Below are 17,961 nucleotides of genomic sequence, written 5' to 3' on the forward strand. Positions count from 1 at the left end.
AGATACATTCCGGTGCATTGCTACATGTTAAGAATGAAAGGGATTGTCGCAGGATAAATGTTTCGGATAAGCTGATCTCATAAATATGATGTTTTTGAAATGGTTGGTGACGTCAGTCCGCCCAGCCAGCACAAAACTGACCTTTCCAAAGTAAATGTTGACGAACGATGAACTTTTGTATAAGAAAAATGCTAACGGAAGTCCATCACTTACAATGATCAAACAAATAGACCATATCCTAGTTTCTGATCACGTGATGGGCAAAGGTGTGTGTAGAAAGAATGTATCCTGATGTCCACGGCCTGCATCTGTCTCTTCCACCTCTCAATTCAACTCAGTAAATCTTTGCTGTCTTTTCCGCCGAAAAAATTTTTGTTGAAAGTTCTAGTAAAAGCAATTAAATAAAGATGTTTAAAATCTACACCGTCATAAGCAAATTTGTACCACAATGCCAAAGATGCCAACAGTTGATATATGATAAGCTTTCAACATTTATTATTCCTTTTTAAAGGAGCAAAATGCTCTGTAAATTTTAAATTTACAATGAAAGGCTTGGTAGAGAGGATAGCCATCCATGACGTTTGTCGTCGGCTTATTTGAGGAGGAGCCGCCCTACTGACATGTTCGCTTTTTCACAGGAGCGGACCTAACCTAGACGAGGCCATGTCATCCTGGCAACGCCCGTAGTCCAGTTGTTTGATACCAGACTGTTGCCTCCATCCCTTGCAAGATTGAGTCCAGGGGTGGAAAGAGTAAACGGTTTGTTTACAGTCCTGCTAATGTATTGTCTAAAAATTGAAGTCTCACTCTCACCTTTGCTGTTGGTGTTTATGGAATTTACATGCGACACGAAAATGTTTTGAGACATTATGCTCAACGATACCCCACCTACCTGACAACTCTCGTGTTGTGTAGACGTTAGCTCTCCTAGTTCCATACCACCCACCTCGAGACGTTGATGACGTCCGCTCTTGAGTTCAGGATGCGCGAGAGCACCTTCGCACCTTCGCGAGACCCAGCAGGTCAGCAGGTCAGCCGGGAAAAGGCGTCTGCTTGATCACACCTACTTGATCACACCTCTTTCCAGTGCGCAAATGAGCCATACCTTCAGGGACAGACTATGACGCAGTCTTCCCAATTCTATAAAAGGTGGACCTTCCATTCACAGCACCAAAGCGGGTGGAGAAGACCCGCAAGCCACAGATTGGTCTAGAAGAGACTTCAGCTCGTGCACCGCCATAGTATGACAAAGTTTTTCAATGTGATATGTTTATATATTTATACATGAATATCTAGCATCGCTTAAAGAAGAAAAACATTCATATTTCTCGATGAGTAATGTCTATTTGGTTGATTTTTCATGTTTGGTGAACAGGATGTTTATTCTCTAATCGAGTGTAGACGTTAAGATTGGGGAAAAGGAAGAGATTCAAAAAGACTATTTATAACTTTACTCATATTTTTTCCATCAGCTCTTTACATTTGGGAGGTGTTTACTGAGCTTTCTCTTCGCGTAAGCTGTAAAGAACTAATGTTTACTGAGTATTGCATGGATTTGCAGCCACCACTTGTTGAAAATGTTTTGCATCCGGTTTCACTTTTTATTACTGTTCTATACACGTTTTTTTTTTTCCTTGGTGCAGGCTGAGTATTTTTCTCTCTGTTGTCAACAAGTAAGTTTGAAAAAATGAGAAACGTCATTCAGAGCATTATTCCGATCCTGCTGCTGACTTGTCCCTCACCTGCCGACTCGACCGCAACTTTTCGTCTCGAAGCGGAGTCTCTGCTCTCGACCCACGCCACTCGTTTCCGGACATCAGCATCTGGGGGCAGGACCGTGTACAGCATCACACCCGGAGAGGAGCTCATCTTCCCCGTCTGTCTCTACCAACCCGTCCTCGCTGACGTCACCGTGCGGTACTCTAACGATGGCGGCAGTGACGTAGTGAAGGTCAAGGTGGACAATGTCGTAGCCGGCTCCATCCTGACTTTCGCTGAATCCAAGGGAGGCTACAACTGGGAAGTGATGCGTGAAGAGACGGTGTACAACGTGTCCCTGGGACAAGGTCTTCGCCGCCTGGCGGTGGAGTTCTCCCAGGTGGATGCCTACGGCGTGGAGGTGGACTGCCTTGACGTCACGGTGTACGACGACTTCCTCAACCAGAAGACGTTCGACTGCAGCCTGGCACTGGCCGGAGAGCCGCAGATCGGCAAATCAGACACAAACGAGCGGGTGAAATCCGGGTACGTGGAGCAGCACAGCTACGTCACAACCTGCCCCGAGGAGGACAATGTACACCTGGCGGCGTACCACGACTCTGTCGTCAACTACACCATCACGGTAGGACACGCAACAGCCACTACGATGAACTATGTTGTTAAAACCTTTAGAAACTTTCTACGGACTTTTAGATATTCTCTGAGGTGAATAGATATCGTAATATCCGATTACAAATTTTAAACAAAATACAAAATTCCTAAAACCGTTCCGGATGATTTTTACGTGTATGTCACAAGCTTGATTTATTTTCAGGTGCGTGAGTTTATTTCATTGTAAACTATTTTTGTAGCAAAACTAAGGCATTGAGTTCTTCCATCAACTTTGAGATATTCGTCTCTAGTCAGCCTTTAAGTAACATCAGCAACTCAACTGCTTACAGGCGACAAACCCCTTGTACAGAAGCTACAAGGACTACAAAGAGCCTGACTTCAGCACGTGCCCTCGACTACAGTCCAACTACTGGCACCTGGAGGACGTTCGCGCCAACGACAACGGCAGCATCGCCCAGGGCAACGAGACGAACACAGTGACTGTGTCCACCACAAGCTACGATGATATCATCTATAGTGACAAGATCGCCATCACCTTCACACTTAAGGCAAGTCACATGACATCACATTCATTCATTCACTCATTCATTCATTCATTTATTGTCCTAGTGTTATTAAAGAAAATTTAAAACCGAGTTATTATATTAACGCCATTTGGGACCAAAGGGATGATCACGACCGGCTCGAAACCCATTGACCAGCCAGCTTTCCCCATAGCTTCCTAAACTAGAGAATGTTTGGCCTTCACTTGTGTTTTTATGTGTTAAGCTACTGTTTTGGCATCTGCCTTAGAAATTAACTTGAAAGAGAAAGCACTTCATTGTACGAGTAAAATTAGTTGAATTCTATTCTTTATAACTTTGAAATCAAAAAGCTCCCAGTTCTTTCTCCCAGATACCACGTGAACGTCTCCTCTTCTTCAGTAGACATCCATTGACATTTTTCTTCTGGTTTCTTGATATTCAAACAGGGAATAAGTGACGGCTTCATTGACGCAGAATTTCGATCCATCTTGGAGGCGACCTTTGTCCCAGTTGCTGGGTCAACTGCAAGGATTAGAGTAGCTTTCGTCCGGAAAAACGGAAAGGAGGAGGTGCTAGATGAGTTCTCCTCCGACTACTCTGTGTCTAGAAAGTGGACATTCCCGGAAATGACGTGGTCGGGTAACCAACCGAATGTCATCTACGTGTACGTTAGTCAAAACGTCATCATTCAGAGGATGGAGCTGAGAAGAGATTCCATGAGACCGGACACAGCGACTGTCATGTATTCAAACGACGCGATCATTCTGCAGGTAATCTTTCTTCACCATTTTCATCGTCTTCATTGCACTTGCTTGTGCTGTTTCTTCTCAGCCATATTGTTAATAGTTCTTGTTTAAGACAATAAATTTGTATCTGATTTGTTGCTTACACTTTTCTATTGGCAGTATCATAAAAACATGTTATGGACCATTGTCATGTTCGCATCTCTTTTGCAGGGCTTTGATGTGGACTTCTGGTGGAGGAAGCCAGCTGGCGAGTCTCTCACCATTCAGGTCGGCAACAAATACTTCACAGACTTCAGTTATTTCGCTCTCTACGTGGCTACGCCGTGGAACAGTAAAGGAGGCTTTCAACAACTGCTAGTCATCTACCAGGTGAGTTAAAGAGCAGCAATATATTGTCTTAGTGCATACCTATTTAATTAAATTTAATTAAATTCGTATTTTTAGAAGTATTCTGAGAATTACACAGTTTATTTGGTTTTCAAATAGCTTCTGGGGGACTTTTTATAGGTAATTATGCCGCCCATATGTGGGTTCCATCCGTCCATGCATGACGCTGAATATATTTACAAAACGACCCTTCACGCCGCCATTTTAGATGTACTTTTGTTGAAATCCAGGACGGTAACGTACGTCTGCTGCCTCCACCCCCATCTTCACCAGTCCAAGGACAGTGGGTTCCCTTCGGCACCTCCATTCTCCTCGGAAAGTCAAAGGTGTCCGACCCACGGCCATCAGCCCCCATCAGAACCATCCAAGTCGACCCAGCAACGCTCAGCATGGCCTTGACCTATTACGACGGCAGCTCGTGCTCCATTACCTTGACCTACTCACCTGTGGAGACGGTTCTGCACGTCAACAATGTCCAATTTGGCCCATCGACATCAGGACCTTTTGCAACCTTCAGGTACGTCACAAACTGAGCCGACAGCGGCAGCATTGCTCACCTCTTTGAATTACGAAAATAGAAAAGTGTGCCCTCTCCCTGAATATTAAAGAGACTGGATAATTGAAAGGATAGGTGTCCTGAGTTACCTGCGGCCACACAGATGTGTAGGCACACAGTCAACTGCTCGGCTTGAAAGAAACAAGCGTTAAACAAATATTTAAAAAATAAATCAGGTGGGAGGAATATTTACTGGTGACGGTCGGTTGCAATAGGAGTGGCATACAAGCCGAGTAGGCTGGAGGTGGAACGTTCCACCAACCCACAGGCTACACTAGTCAAGCATTGCTATCGCATAAAAGAAGATAAACTCACTCTCTGACGTCACGTGTTTGTTTTCAGGTCTATGTTTGTGGAGTTCGGAAAGGCGGATGCGGACAGCCTCCAGAGCGACCTACAAGGACCTGTGCACGCGATGGGCAGGTGGACAGCTGTCAATGGCAGCGACTTCTTACTCTACAGAAGAGTGGAATCCTATCACAACACACAAAGTCCCGACATCCGCCTCACCATCCGCGCATGACCGGATTTACCGAGAGAGAGAGAGATAGTATCGTTTCTCCCTTCATTCAGCAGACTAACGAAGTGTAACTACATGTCCATTTGCTTATCAAAAGTATTATCATCATCGTTATTGTAACCATCCCGGTGTCTTTCTATCCCCACTCATCAGCTACTTGCCACCAACTCACCTGACAGTATTGTTATTGTCTGTTGAAAGCCGAAACATGAACAGCTCAACAGTTTATTTGTATCATTCAAATATTATGGAAATAATGAGTGTGTGATACATGCATATATAGGTCGTTGTTTTTCGTGTCTATGTTTAAACATTGATGTAACACCAGAAACATATAAGATATTATTTACAATGATTCATAGGCTGTGTGTGTGTGAACTCAATAATGAAAACATTCATCTTCGAGGAAAACCCGAGTTCATCTGCAGGACAGTGTGCACACCTGTCTCCCTGACATCAAAGTGAAAGGCGTGATAAAATTATTTCAAAGGCAGGTTAAAAAAGTTCCTGCCACTTGACATGTCTAGATTTAAACTGATGTCAACAGCCTTTCACTAGATGTGACATTCAGAGGTGAGGTACATGAGGTGTAGCTAAGTGTAGCTAAGTGTAGCTAAGTGCATCTGTTTGTTGAGCACAAAGCCAGTCTACTCGACACTTCACACAACATGAGTATTTGGCAAACTGATTCACCTTAGTTATCTCTCGCCACTGGAAAGGAGAAAACCTGGGCATTCTCACTAATACTGCATTTTACTTTAACTGACAGTTTGTGATGTTCTTAGTCCTGAGTAAGATGTTTGTTAAGCTCGAGCTCAGCATGTGATGTGTTTTACTTAAGAAATCTTTTAAATATGTATATTTAGTTTATCCATGTTCCTGAAAAAAATGTCTAGGGTGAAATGACTAGTTGAAGGAAATGAAATTTGTATATAATAATTTATTCTAGTTAACTTTTTCTTACTTATCACCATTGAATTTTCTGTAGTAGGTGATGGCTGCCTGTGATAAAATACACTCATTACTACTTGTCATGACGGCCATTTTGCCTGTATGTTCATGCCAGATAATTTGTAAGAGAAAAAATATCGTTACTTCCACGTGCATTAACGTCAAGTGAGATAACTGACGACCAGTTGTGACTCCACATTGTAACTGGAAACTTGTTATTATGTGTTGAATCAAATAAACACCTTGGGATGAATCTACAGCCTCGTTAATATATGTTGGATACTTTACACCGAATAAATACCTTTTGTGGGAAACAATCTTTGTGGTTATAAATACAGATTATTTTACACCTGGTTTCGTCAGTCCTAATGGACACCACCACATAATAATAATAATAATGATGATGATGATGATGATGATGATGATGATGATGATGATGATGATGATGATGATGATGATGATGATAATAATAATCAACAATAACAATAGTTGACATCATATCTCTTAGTCGCTTTTTTTCAAAAAGTCAACATTTAAAAAATCCGTTATAAATAAGTTGTGAAAGGACTTTGCTGCAGATACACATGGCATAAAAATAAAAAATATATATACAACATCCATAGATATATATGTGGGGCACTTGCCATGACCTGGGTCTCACACTGTCCAGACCTTAGACTCTTTTTCTCATTGCAGCTTACACTCATCTGTAGATAAGACCTGCTGGCTACGGAGTCTGGTTTCATTCAGCGTGATGCGTGAACCCATTCCAGGCGGCAGTGATACCAAAATCAACCCATAGAAAACTGAGTTATCTTCAGAAAATATCTTGAATTTGTTTCCAGAAAAATTTCGATTTTAAAATTATTTTTAGCGTGTTACAAAGCCAGTGTGTACAGGACATGCGCATTGACATCGTCGACAGATGCACCGAGCCTGGGAACATTCGTCGAGTTACGTGACGTCCGTGCAGAATGTCTATTCGGCATCCCACTTGTGTGTCACGTGACACACCATAGTCATCCTATTCGGGTCTCTTCCCCTTCATTTGTAGGCATTGTCTCTCTCCGATGCAGAAAACTGGGAAAGAAGCTACGTCACACTTTTCGGTGTTTGAGGGGTCATTAGTGAAAGAAAATGAGACTAAAGCAAGCTGGCACCTATTGTCCAAACTAATTTGTATGGCCTGTTTCCAAATTAATGAGAGAACAATAGGGATTTGTTGACAATACAGAGACAACAGGTCAAAAATGGCGTCAGGAACAATGCCAGCCTAGTTCTGCGCATGTCCAATGAAATTTGTCTCAGGGCAGATCACTCACTCAGTTGTTACGAGTCATCCCCCCTAGACCTCGTTCCGCTTTATCAGTGACTGCTTTAATAAGCTGATAATGTCTTGTGAGCGGCACATGACAGACCGAATTCTATCCTCTTGGCATCGTGGAGAGAAAGAGGTGAGAGAAAGAGCCCGACACATCTTCCTTTACTTTCAGATGACGGTTTGAGGAAGCAGAAAGAACCAAGCAGCATTGGAAATGAACCCTTGTACCAGCATCTTCGTCTTCTCAGTCATCGTGTTGCTGGGTTCATCTGCATCAGCCGACGATGACAAGAAAGTTAACAGACAGGCGAACATCCATGTGTTCACGCCGCACGGTCCAAGCCAGACGACAGAGAGTTTTACGGGAATATACGGGGCTCGCAGCCTGACCAACCCGGTGTCTGGTAAGACTGAAGCATCCTGGTAACTGACTGTACTGTGTGTCCTTTAAATCTTGAGCGTCCCTTTATATAAAGCTTTAACGATATCCACATACTACTAGTACAAAGATGGAAAAAAAGAATAAAAGTGGCTACTCGTTTTTGCTGGGTACGGTTTTATCTCCACCCTCTCTCTCTCTCTTTTTCTCTCTCTGCTACAGTAAACTTAGAAAGCTTCTAGCAAACATTCACATACTGCTGGTAAGAAGATGAAGAAAATAGAAAAGCCGATACTTTCTTCAAAATAACAAAAGAGTTTTCGTTGAAGGCGCGTGGACTCTGTTTTATCAGAATATCGTCGGCTTTTTAAGCAGATGTGTCGTCATTCTAGGGATGCTGGTCCACGTGCAAACTACTTCATCAGATTATCGTTACCTCTTTAAGCAGATGTATGGTCATTCTAGGGATGCTGGTCCACGTGCGAACAGCAGATGAAGGACGTCATGGCTGCACCGACTACAATCACACTCTGCCCTCGCACGACTGGATCGCTCTCATTCAAAGAGGTCAGTGTATGTTCACCCAGAAGATAAGAATCGCCACCAAGCAGTTCAACGCTACTGGAGTCATCGTCTATGACCTCGAAGCTAACGACAACATCGTCAACATCATCAGCCGCAGTGAGTTCCCTCCCTCCAATAATTTCTGAGTAACACTCTTTTACGTTTCTAGGATTTCAGAATATACACATTTTCCCTTGTAATTTGAAAAATGCAAAGTACACGTTTTGTTGCTTTAATTTTATAATTTTAAAAGTATGTTTTATTGTTTCCTTACTTTGTTCACTTTGTTGTCTTTCTAGCTCCGCGCGCGTGCATGTGTGTGCGTGTGTGTGTGAGAGAGAGTTCACATAATAGTTCCTCTTATTTTGCTTCTTTCTTTCTCTCATCTTTTTCTGCTCAGAGTTGCACAAAATGGTAATTTATGAGTCTTCCCACGTGACTAGGTTGATCCGCCCTCACATTTTCTTTTATCAGGATTACAGGATTACTCGTCTTTAAAACATGGCTGAAGCTTATTTTTTCTAAATTTATTTTTCTGATTGTTGTCTGTTAGATTTTAAAAAATTATTTTTTACCTCATTATCTCGAGAAGTGTACGTCTAGAGTTACTGAATAAGTTAGCGTTAGATTATGGATAAAGGTTATGACTGGATAAAAGCTTTAGATTAGCTCATGGTTGGGATTTGGGTTTGAGGCTGATCACGACATGTAACAGGCAATGTTTGTACGTGACTCCCAACCTGGCGCTAGACAAACATCCAGCACTTATCTACCCTAACCTTTCTGCTTTTTCCAGTTGACGACGAGGTCTACGTATTCGTGCATCAAAACGTCGGTCGCAGGTTGGCGCTGATGGTGGACGCCGGCTCCCACGTGCACGTCAACATCACAGCTGCTTTCACCATGGATAACAGCAGTACCTCCATCATCTCCTCCGCTCTCTCCTCCTTCATCGTCTGTATCATTGCCCTTTTAGTCAGCATCGGATAAGCAGTCAGAGCCTCGATAAAGCTGTTATCTTGAAAACAAATTCAAGCTTGTTGTGTAAATCCTTTACTTTTCCAACTGTTTGAAAAAATGCTAAAATCGTTTATTTCTATGGGTCAGTGTTTGTTTATGAAATTCTTTGAATGTTATGTATGCAGGCGTCGAGGTTCGTGTCTGTGTGTGTGTGTGTGCGTGCGCGCGTGCTTTCTATTTCTACTGGATGAATAGTATTTGTAAGAGAAAGAGATCTGTAAAGATCACCGCCAGTGTACCTGACATCGGCGGAAAATTCTCATGTCCTCGTCTCTTCTCATATTCTTTAGCCATACACATGCCTATCACCTGAAGTCGGTGAAAGATTATGTCATCGTTTCTTCGTACGGTCTCACTGATAACTTTAGTCTTTAGCCACAAAGCGAAATAACTCGTTGGGCACATAATTACGCTTCTGGTGTACAAAGTATTTCAAAGGTGGCTGCAGTAAATGACGAACTATTTGATGGCCTGGAAAGGGGGACAATCGCCCACAGATGGTTCCAATATTTGAGAAATATCAAGAAAAAAAGTTCATTTAGGCTTCCCAACTCCTGTCTTTTAGCGGAACAATAAAGAGTTCACGCTGTCATTACTTCCCCCAGCACAAGGTTTTCTCTATTTATTTCAAATTAATGTGATAAATTTAAATTTATACATAAACTGTAATGTATTATCTGTTATATGAAAGGTTATTGTATGGAAAACAATCAAGAACTGCATTGTCAACATACACACAAACTTGCTTTGGAAAAAAGAAATTTATTATTATTAAAAACAAATTAGCGGTCTGAAAGCAAACAGGAAGTACTTAAGTAATAAAATGACTGCCATATTGTCCTAACAACAGGAGCACAAAGTCCCTTCAACTCATCAGCCAGTGGACGTCCATGTGCCGTCTATCCTACGTTCTCTGGACAAATTTTCAGCTTTCCTTCCATATTTTAGCTGCAAAATCAGAACTTTTCTGATTTGCAACCTTTTGGTTTCGAAACGACAGAGCTATTTGGGGGTCGTAGTGCTGTTGGAAATAAAATACCTGTCAGGAGAGTTTTGTCTCACGTCTACGATGAGGAACGAGAATCGTTGTATGGCGTTATCGCGTGTATCAGGACATCACACATAGAATGAAGGATAGGCTGTGTGACATGCACTGAAGAATGTTGAGTTGCTGATTTTCCGAAAACAAAATCCAAAATGAAATAATTTGAAATGAGCATCGGTTTGTTTAACCCTTTAAAAATCGGCCTCCGCAGCTGGATTAGTTTTTCTATTCGAGCAAATTACATAAATCGTCACCATAAAGTACACGGTCGTGGGATTCCACGCCGGACGCAATCAGCAAACAGGTTAAAAAGATAAATGTTGCTTACACGGCCACCGGCAGTACGAAGCTGTTACGGTTGGGGGATATGGTAGGGTGTCACATGCAGCGCCAGACTAACCCTTGTCGCCCCAACAGCCACAACGGAAAAACCACGACGTGAAAGAACAGCAGCATCTGCACGATAGCCAAGGCAAACAAGCGATCCTGGGGTTTAGCTACATCCAGCAGACCAGGCAGCAGCGACAGGACGTAGGGCATGCAGATGACCACATGGAGGACCACTCCCGAGAACACGACCTCCGAACCATCTCCTCTATTGTCGCCCGCTGCGCTGTTGCTTCTGGTGTACAAGCAGCCGCCGTCATCACCGCGTCCCAGTTTCTTTGTCCAAACGCCGTCGCGATTTTTGAAGAAGGCTGTCATCACTTTTCCCCTCCGCGGTGAGTCCGTCATGCTGCTGTCGGTGTCCATATCGCTGTCGTTGGCGCCGGTGAGGTCCTGGCTGAATTCTTTGACCTCCTGCGGACCTGCGGATTTCCTTGCAAGCGGTGACTGCTCCTTCCACCTCTTCTTATTATCGCTGCTACGTCTGCCAGTGCATGCCGGGACGAAAATGTAGCCCTCTGGAAGGGGTGGGACGCCGGAGAAAAGGGCAGGAGCTCATCCACTCGCGCATGCGCATAACCTGTTGAGACCGACCCCTTGCGCATCGTCCGTGGCAACGAGGTTTGCAGACCCTTGCGTTGGGGCCCAAAGCGGGTAGACGACGACGAGGAACGATGGCTGAGTGGGTAGAACGCACACGACTCGGCCAAGTCCGAGTCAGAGAGGTCCAGGTCGTCTGGAAAGGGCGGCGGCAGCACTTCCCCATCTGCGTCGTCGCCACCTTCACCTGCGGCAGCTGCTGCTCCAACGTAGTTCCAGACGGCGCTGCCTTCTGCGCCAGATCCGCGTCGTGACCTGGCGCTGATCTCGTCCCTTAGATCTTCCTGCATCGCGGCTCCTTGCAGTTCCAGCATCTCTTCTCTAGTTCTGGATGCATCTGGAAACAGTAACCTAGACAAAGAACAATTTAGTGAAACCATGATGGTTAGAAAAAAAAAACAACTGGAAATTTCCTTGGCCGATTAACAGTTAGCTTTAGCAAACAATCTTTTTTCCTCTGTGCTAATCGATGGTTCGATTACCAATCGCATGCTTCTGATTGACCCTAGTACAACCAACTCGTATCAGGCTATATGACAACATGCAATAATAATAATCATCATCATCATCATCTGCCTTGTCGTTATGGATGTGTTGCAATTGCACGCATTTTTTGTGGACTCAGTGACCTTTTTTGCGTGACTGCTGTACTGAGCATGCACAAGACCAAACTGGATTGTCATCAAATTTACGTTGACTGCTTGTCCACACAACAACTTCAATAAAAAAAAATATTTCGAACGAATTTCTCACAGTTGATAACGCAGAAAATATTGTTTTGAGTAGTATATCATTTTGTATATCGTCTACATCTACCGAAATCTGCAAAAAAACGCAAACCAAACAGGTTGGTCTTTAAAGAACCCACACAGCGTGATGCCAACTCAATGAGTTTAAAATAGTGACTTCACGCTCTCCCAGATGGCGCTAACCTCTGTGCTGACTCATAGCCCCGACGTTTGTTAGTCCGCAACCAATTACGGGACCTGAAGACGGAAAGTGGTGGTCGATGTCGGTGATGTTGCTTTTGCTGCTGTTGCTGGTGGTTTTGCTGCCAAATCTGGTGATTCTGCGAATGTCTTTGGGGCAACCAGCCGACCGGCAGCATTTCGGATGGAGCTGTCGGGTGACCCTATGCATGCGTGCACCAATTTTCGAACCCAGGCACGCTCGCACGAACACAACCACACAACCACACACACAGAGTAAGAAGAAGGTGCATTTTTAAGGGGAAAACAGAGAAAAATGGAAACTCCAAGACCTTCTGAAGATAGCTTCAAACCTGAAGGTTTATGTAATAATTACTAAGCAGTTCTCAGAGCAATTAAAGATACTAAATTTATTCATAATCGCAAAATGTTGAAGATTCAAGAAGAAGAAGGAGCAATCCAGGTAGAAGATTGCAGGAACTGAGGTTGATTGGATTATGTGTTCAAATACAGACCTGAACTGTGAAGTGATGCATGCTACTGGATACAATAGTCATCGCGTTTCCCGTCCTTGTGCTTTCTCTGGATCTACCCGAGGAGGTGTCTGTAACCGGGGTGTTTGACCCTGGTATGTGTCCACTGTCAATATTCCGGTGCTGTAGCGCCGAGGTGCTCCTGTCCTGTGGAGCTCTCGGGTACATATGTCTGGGTGCACATGTGGATTGCCCCCTAGATAACCTGTTGTTAAATGGACGTCATCATCATCATCATCATCCTATGAAAACTTATACAAAGCAATTATATTATCAATATTATAATATTAAAATTACAATATTATATTATCATTTTATTATATTAAGCCGCAAATAGGTCATCGTCAGTTTGGTCATTGCAACTCAAGGTCAGTGCCGAAGCGAGGAAGCACACCGGAATCGAATCCAGCCAATCAATCCAAACAGTTCGCAGTTCAATATAACATTATATACAGTCCATCTGCGAAACAGAATGAACAATGATCAAGAATCTTATGCAAGATTTCTTACTCAGCGTTGTGAACAAAAACTTACTTGTCGTCGATAATACCTAAGTCGCCGCCTGAGGAAAGTGAATATGTGTCAAGGTCATCAGCGCTGACATCCTCGTCCAGAAACGAGGTAGGTTCCACCGTGTCTGAGGTCCTTTCGTTTTCCATCCGCAAGCCCGGCCTCCTTTGCGACAGCCGCTTGTTGCTGGCGTTGACGTTGTCGTCGAAACCTTCGACGGCTGTCGGGTGAGTCAGCTTCAGCAAGGCCATCGCCTGGGCCCTAACACTGGGATCGGCCAGCAGCCCGACGCTGGTGCTCCTGCCAACTCCTTTCTTGAACTTCTGTTCACTGCGGGAGCGTGTCAAACCTGAGAACGACAGTTTTGTCAGCTTTGGAGCAAAACTATTTGTCGGCATCTTTGGCTTCTGGTTCTCAATCTGTTCTGGGTTGTCTTTTCGGATTTTCGAAAACAGTCCGTCTTGAAAAACGTGAAAGCCACCCGTGTTCACCTTATAGGAACCAGTTTCATTCCTGGAATAGTAGAAGTTTTCGTCATTTTCTGTGTCGATCGAAGTAACATCCTTCTTGTTTAAGGTTTTTAGGGGACTCCTATCAAGAAATTCTTCATCGTACGCAAATAAATGTTTCGACCCTCTCCTTGTTGTGCCCAGACGCCTTCTAGGTCGGTCGTTTGTTATCTTTTGTGGTCGTGCAGTGAAAGCAGCATCTTCGCAGCGTCTTTTCTCCCGAGTTGGATCGTCGCAGAAAACGTCTGGACAGCTGTCCGACATCTGACCGGCTATGTTGGAAGGAGATTCCTGGCAACTATTAGACTTGTGAGCGGACGTATCGGAAGAACCATCAAGACTGTTCTTCAACCACTGGCCGTCAAGAGTGTCTTTGCATTGTTGGCCTGTCGTGCAAGAAGAAGAGCTTAAAACTTCTTTGGCTTGCTGGTCAGCTTTTTCAGAGAAGTCGTCTGAACTGTCGTCTGACTTTATACAGTGCTGGTGGGAGACAGCGTCTTTACAGCTCTTTGACCTCTGAACCTGTTTGTGTTCATACGTTCTGTTGTGGTCCCCTGACTGGGTGTGTTCGTCTCGATCGTCGTCGGCATTTCGGTTGACGTTTAGGCTGAGATCGTCGTGAGCGATGTCGACTGCCTCTTGGGTGACGTGTTCACATGGACCTTTCGAGAAGTGGTCTTCTGAAAATATTATGACAGATTCAGAGTCCGTTCCACTGCAACGCTCCCGAAGATCTAAGGCTCCTTTACTGTCCTCCTCCCGCACCTCATGCCTGTGCTGATGATCTTCCGCGTAATCACCCGTGGGTGATGTGCATTGATCGCTGTCGTCATCATCCGCAAACGCAAACTCGACCTTGTCCCATGCCGATGGCCCGCGATTATCATTCATTTCGTTAGAAGACATGTTCAGTACATCACTGAAGATTTTCTCTATTTGATTAATCTTCTTGTCGATGTCTTCTAGGCTTTTGTTCTGGTTATCATCCTTACAGATTTTGGCACCTTCTACCACCAGGCCATTTTCTTTCTTGCTTACTTCCATGATATTATCTTCACCACTGGTCTCCAGACAACAGTGGCCGGACGGAGAGCGAGAACTAAATCCAGTCGCTTGCGTCACGTCTTTGGCTGCGTCGCAAACGTCACGTTTGTGCTCTCGAGCCCAGCTGAGGGCGACTTCGTCCTCAGCGTCAAGTGCACTTTCTCTTCCTCTGGATTCCTTGGCCCAATCACCGTCTTCTTCTAAGCTGTCTACGTCCGAGCAGATTGAGCACGACTTAGATTGAGAAACTGGTAAAAGAGGTACTTCAGTTAAATGGGTTTCTCGTGTCCTGAGATCCGGGGGCGTGATCCTGCCAGGTAGCACACACATGTGATCTAGGGCCCTGGGATCTAAACCCAGTCGCTGTCGGTGATACTGTAGTCTGCGGACCATCCTGAGGCGCACGGTGGACCTAACGAAAACGATGGTCCCGGCCAAGTAAACAGGCAGAATCACAAGCAGCAGTGGTATGCGCTGCGCAAAGAAAACGTCGCCATCATCCAGATAATCTGTGTTACTTTTGCCGGATGGCACTAAGTATGCTCTTCTGAACGGGTTGAAGGTGCGGTGTAGCTTGTTCTCATCCCGAGCCGAGCACAACAGCAGGGAGATGCCCGACAGAATAGACAAGACCCACGCCCACAGCAGCCACCACTTTAGTGTCCGCGGTCCTAGCTCTTGGTTTCTTTGGCTGACGTTGACTGATACCTTGGTGTGACTCGGTCCTCTGCCGTACGCCTCGACATTTTCTCGGGACGGTCTTGACTTCCAGGTCACCCCTTCACGCCATGACGATGACTCGTCAGAGTAGTTTCCTGTCTGCTCCTTCCATATTTTTGGAATGTTGATGTCCCTGCCGCTCATTTTTTCCGACTGCGGCCTCTGAGCCGTGGAGGTGGAAACGAAAACGGACATCACCTGAGCCATCCACGACTGCACAACCACGTGAATGGCCAGGAAGGCCTGTGTGCCACCCACGATGCTGCTAATCTCCCCGTGACCGAAGGAGAGGACCAAGGCTGCGAGCAGCGCGGCCGTCACCAACAGAAGGTTGTTGACGCACAGGCTGACTGCGACCCGCACATGCGGAAACGATGGTATTGGGCCCCTGCCGCGAAAATAGTAGAACAGCAGAAACATGTTCATCGTCAAGCCTGCAACGACCAGGAGCCACAGCACTACGACCGTAGAGATTCGCATTGTTTCTGGTGGAAACCAGAGCAAACCTTCTGCCGCTTGATCTCTCAGTTGCGGATCCTCAGGATCATCGAGAGTATTGTTGTCGACAGACATGGCTGTTGCCTGCGTCCACGAGCCTTGCTTGGGATCCGGATTTCAGACAAAGATCAGGGACGTAACCACTCCTTCTTCAGCTGTGGAAGATGGGAAGCATGGTGTCAAGACTAGCTTTAAGAGGCTAATCATTTTAACATGCAGGACAGTTGCTGTAGTATTGCCGCAACTAGTTGGAGGTTTTTTTTTCTTATAGCAAAGAGTTTGACACACTACACATATATTACACCCCCAATCTAAGTCCTCACCCACTCATCCCTGAGACTTTCACCCCGGTGTTATGGAGAAAAACACATGGTTCCGTCAAAGAGGAACCGTGAAAACACCGAAATATCCTTGCTTTTATTTCAGCTCATGGGGTTGATCAAAACTTACCTATGGACGGTGTAGTTTCGGCGATATTTCTGAGTATTTATGGGATGCTACACAGGTCCCCTTTTCTGTGTTGTCCTGCACATCGGTAGCACATCGGAAACTGTGCTACTGGAAGACAAGCCAAAAGGAATAATAATAAGTGTTATCACACCAAAAAAACAAGAGAAAGATAAGCCAACATGCATTTGATGCTCCTAAATAGTTACTGATTTCATCAGACTTACAACTTCTGTAAATATATTCATAAATTCAATCGAAAATTAGAACAAATTCACCACAGATACACAAGAAGAAAGTGCCCCTTATGTTTACTTTGTCTGACATTTCTAGCTGTCGTCCTGTATTTAACCCATTGTGGATATCGTGGTGCTTATTGCTCTTTATTGAGCCCCTCACTGTGGTCGTGCAGCTGCTTTTTTGCTGTCTGTTCAATGGACGAAGAGATCTGCATTTCTTTCATGCAGTGCCAATGCGTTCTTTACAGCAACTCGTCAGCTGGTTACAATAAATACTCTATTTTCTTTTTCCTTCTTGTTATTTGCGATCAAGTGACTGTGTTCTTTGTTTCTGTTTCTCGCTCGTGTTTCCTGCGTTGTGTTTGCCAAATTCCTGAAAGGTTTTGTCTTCTTTGCCTCCTTGTCGATCTCAATATTGCATAATGATGTTTTGCCATTTCTCAGATCAGATACCCAAAATGGAGTTTACCTCTACACAGACTCTCCCTAAAACTGATAACAAGAAACACATGCACAGAGTTCTACAGATAAATATACATACGCATCACAACACAGCATCTAGAAATATATTCACACGAACACGCACACAATCCTACTTGTACATCATCACCATAGACTTCAAAAGACTTATATAAAGGAAATCTTAAAAGAGAAAACATCCTCAAGGCCACTGGCCGTCAAAGCAAACTGAACAATTGATACCAGTACTCACCCTCCTTTGAACATCAACCCCAGCGATGTCTTGATGTGAAATATTCTGTTAAGTCTTTATTTCGCAGTCTGATGACTTTCTGTATGATAGTAGTTAAGGCTTTTTATTTAATTAAATACTTCAGGTTGAACACTTACCCAATTTTGCAGACGATTTGTTCGTGTCAACCGCTTATGTCAGCAGACATTCTGTTCAAACGTGACGAAAAAAATGAATGTCGTAAAACGTCATCTGTAGCAAAAAGTTTCGTAACTTGTGACGTCAGATGGAGTGTTTTTTACTTCTTGTTTCTAAGAGTGTTTGTTTGCTTGTTGTTTCTAAGAGTGTTTGCTTGTTGCTCCTAACAATAACGATCCTGGAGCTGGTTTTCACAATGATGAGATCGGTCCACAGAGAGGCGGCGGCGGCTGGCATGACATGGACGTGATGGACCCAACTGTAAAGGGACGCCAAGCACCGGTCCGATGGCGGGGTGTAGTTGCGGTCCTA

The 17,961-nt window shown here is 44.4% G+C and overlaps 3 protein-coding genes across 5 annotated transcripts; 2 read left to right on the forward strand and 1 right to left on the reverse strand.

The window, feature by feature from the left end:
• The first annotated feature begins 559 nt into the window (after positions 1-559).
• On the forward strand, positions 560-6,268 carry LOC112560764. Its single transcript, XM_025232812.1, has 7 exons — positions 560-1,241; positions 1,644-2,341; positions 2,661-2,879; positions 3,302-3,625; positions 3,812-3,970; positions 4,219-4,505; positions 4,887-6,268. The coding sequence occupies exons 2-7, from the start codon at positions 1,688-1,690 to the stop codon at positions 5,065-5,067; spliced, it is 1,824 nt and encodes a 607-aa protein (XP_025088597.1). The 5' UTR covers positions 560-1,241; positions 1,644-1,687; the 3' UTR covers positions 5,068-6,268.
• A 1,140-nt stretch (positions 6,269-7,408) lies between these two features.
• On the forward strand, positions 7,409-9,385 carry LOC112558886 (RING finger protein 150-like). Its single transcript, XM_025229630.1, has 3 exons — positions 7,409-7,740; positions 8,181-8,396; positions 9,076-9,385. The coding sequence occupies exons 1-3, from the start codon at positions 7,551-7,553 to the stop codon at positions 9,267-9,269; spliced, it is 600 nt and encodes a 199-aa protein (XP_025085415.1). The 5' UTR covers positions 7,409-7,550; the 3' UTR covers positions 9,270-9,385.
• A 656-nt stretch (positions 9,386-10,041) lies between these two features.
• LOC112558878 lies at positions 10,042-17,688 on the reverse strand. Of its 3 annotated transcripts, none has more exons than XM_025229610.1 (6): positions 17,610-17,688; positions 16,525-16,629; positions 13,328-16,229; positions 12,776-12,998; positions 12,264-12,463; positions 10,042-11,682 (listed from the first exon to the last, which is right to left on the reverse strand). In XM_025229610.1, the coding sequence occupies exons 3-6, from the start codon at positions 16,147-16,149 to the stop codon at positions 11,076-11,078; spliced, it is 3,852 nt and encodes a 1,283-aa protein (XP_025085395.1). In that variant the 5' UTR covers positions 16,150-16,229; positions 16,525-16,629; positions 17,610-17,688; the 3' UTR covers positions 10,042-11,075. The 3 variants fall into 3 exon arrangements, with proteins under 3 accessions (XP_025085395.1, XP_025085394.1, XP_025085396.1); XM_025229609.1 differs by having other exon boundaries at positions 16,525-16,632; XM_025229611.1 differs by lacking the exon at positions 17,610-17,688 and adding an exon at positions 17,473-17,582.
• Positions 17,689-17,961: the final 273 nt, after the last annotated feature.

The sequence above is a fragment of the Pomacea canaliculata genome, linkage group LG3, assembly GCF_003073045.1.
Source record: "Pomacea canaliculata isolate SZHN2017 linkage group LG3, ASM307304v1, whole genome shotgun sequence".
In the NCBI taxonomy this organism is placed as follows: Eukaryota; Metazoa; Mollusca; class Gastropoda; order Architaenioglossa; family Ampullariidae; genus Pomacea; species Pomacea canaliculata.

Bases quoted from the DNA above. Each gene is read 5' to 3' on its own strand.
- LOC112558878 (XM_025229610.1), bottom strand. From the start codon at position 16,149: ATGTCTGTCGACAACAATACTCTCGATGATCCTGAGGATCCGCAACTG. The intron at 12,464-12,775 runs GTCTGTATTTGA...ACGCATGCATAG, and splicing joins TGCATCACTTCACAGTTCAG to GGTCACCCGACAGCTCCATC. The intron at 11,683-12,263 runs GTTAGCGCCATC...TTCTTTGTCTAG, and splicing joins GGCTATGAGTCAGCACAGAG to GTTACTGTTTCCAGATGCAT.
- LOC112558886 (XM_025229630.1), top strand. From the start codon at position 7,551: ATGAACCCTTGTACCAGCATCTTCGTCTTCTCAGTCATCGTGTTGCTG. The intron at 7,741-8,180 runs GTAAGACTGAAG...TGGTCATTCTAG, and splicing joins CCTGACCAACCCGGTGTCTG to GGATGCTGGTCCACGTGCGA. The intron at 8,397-9,075 runs GTGAGTTCCCTC...TGCTTTTTCCAG, and splicing joins CGTCAACATCATCAGCCGCA to TTGACGACGAGGTCTACGTA.
- LOC112560764 (XM_025232812.1), top strand. From the start codon at position 1,688: ATGAGAAACGTCATTCAGAGCATTATTCCGATCCTGCTGCTGACTTGT. The intron at 2,342-2,660 runs GTAGGACACGCA...AACTGCTTACAG, and splicing joins TCGTCAACTACACCATCACG to GCGACAAACCCCTTGTACAG. The intron at 3,971-4,218 runs GTGAGTTAAAGA...GTTGAAATCCAG, and splicing joins AACTGCTAGTCATCTACCAG to GACGGTAACGTACGTCTGCT.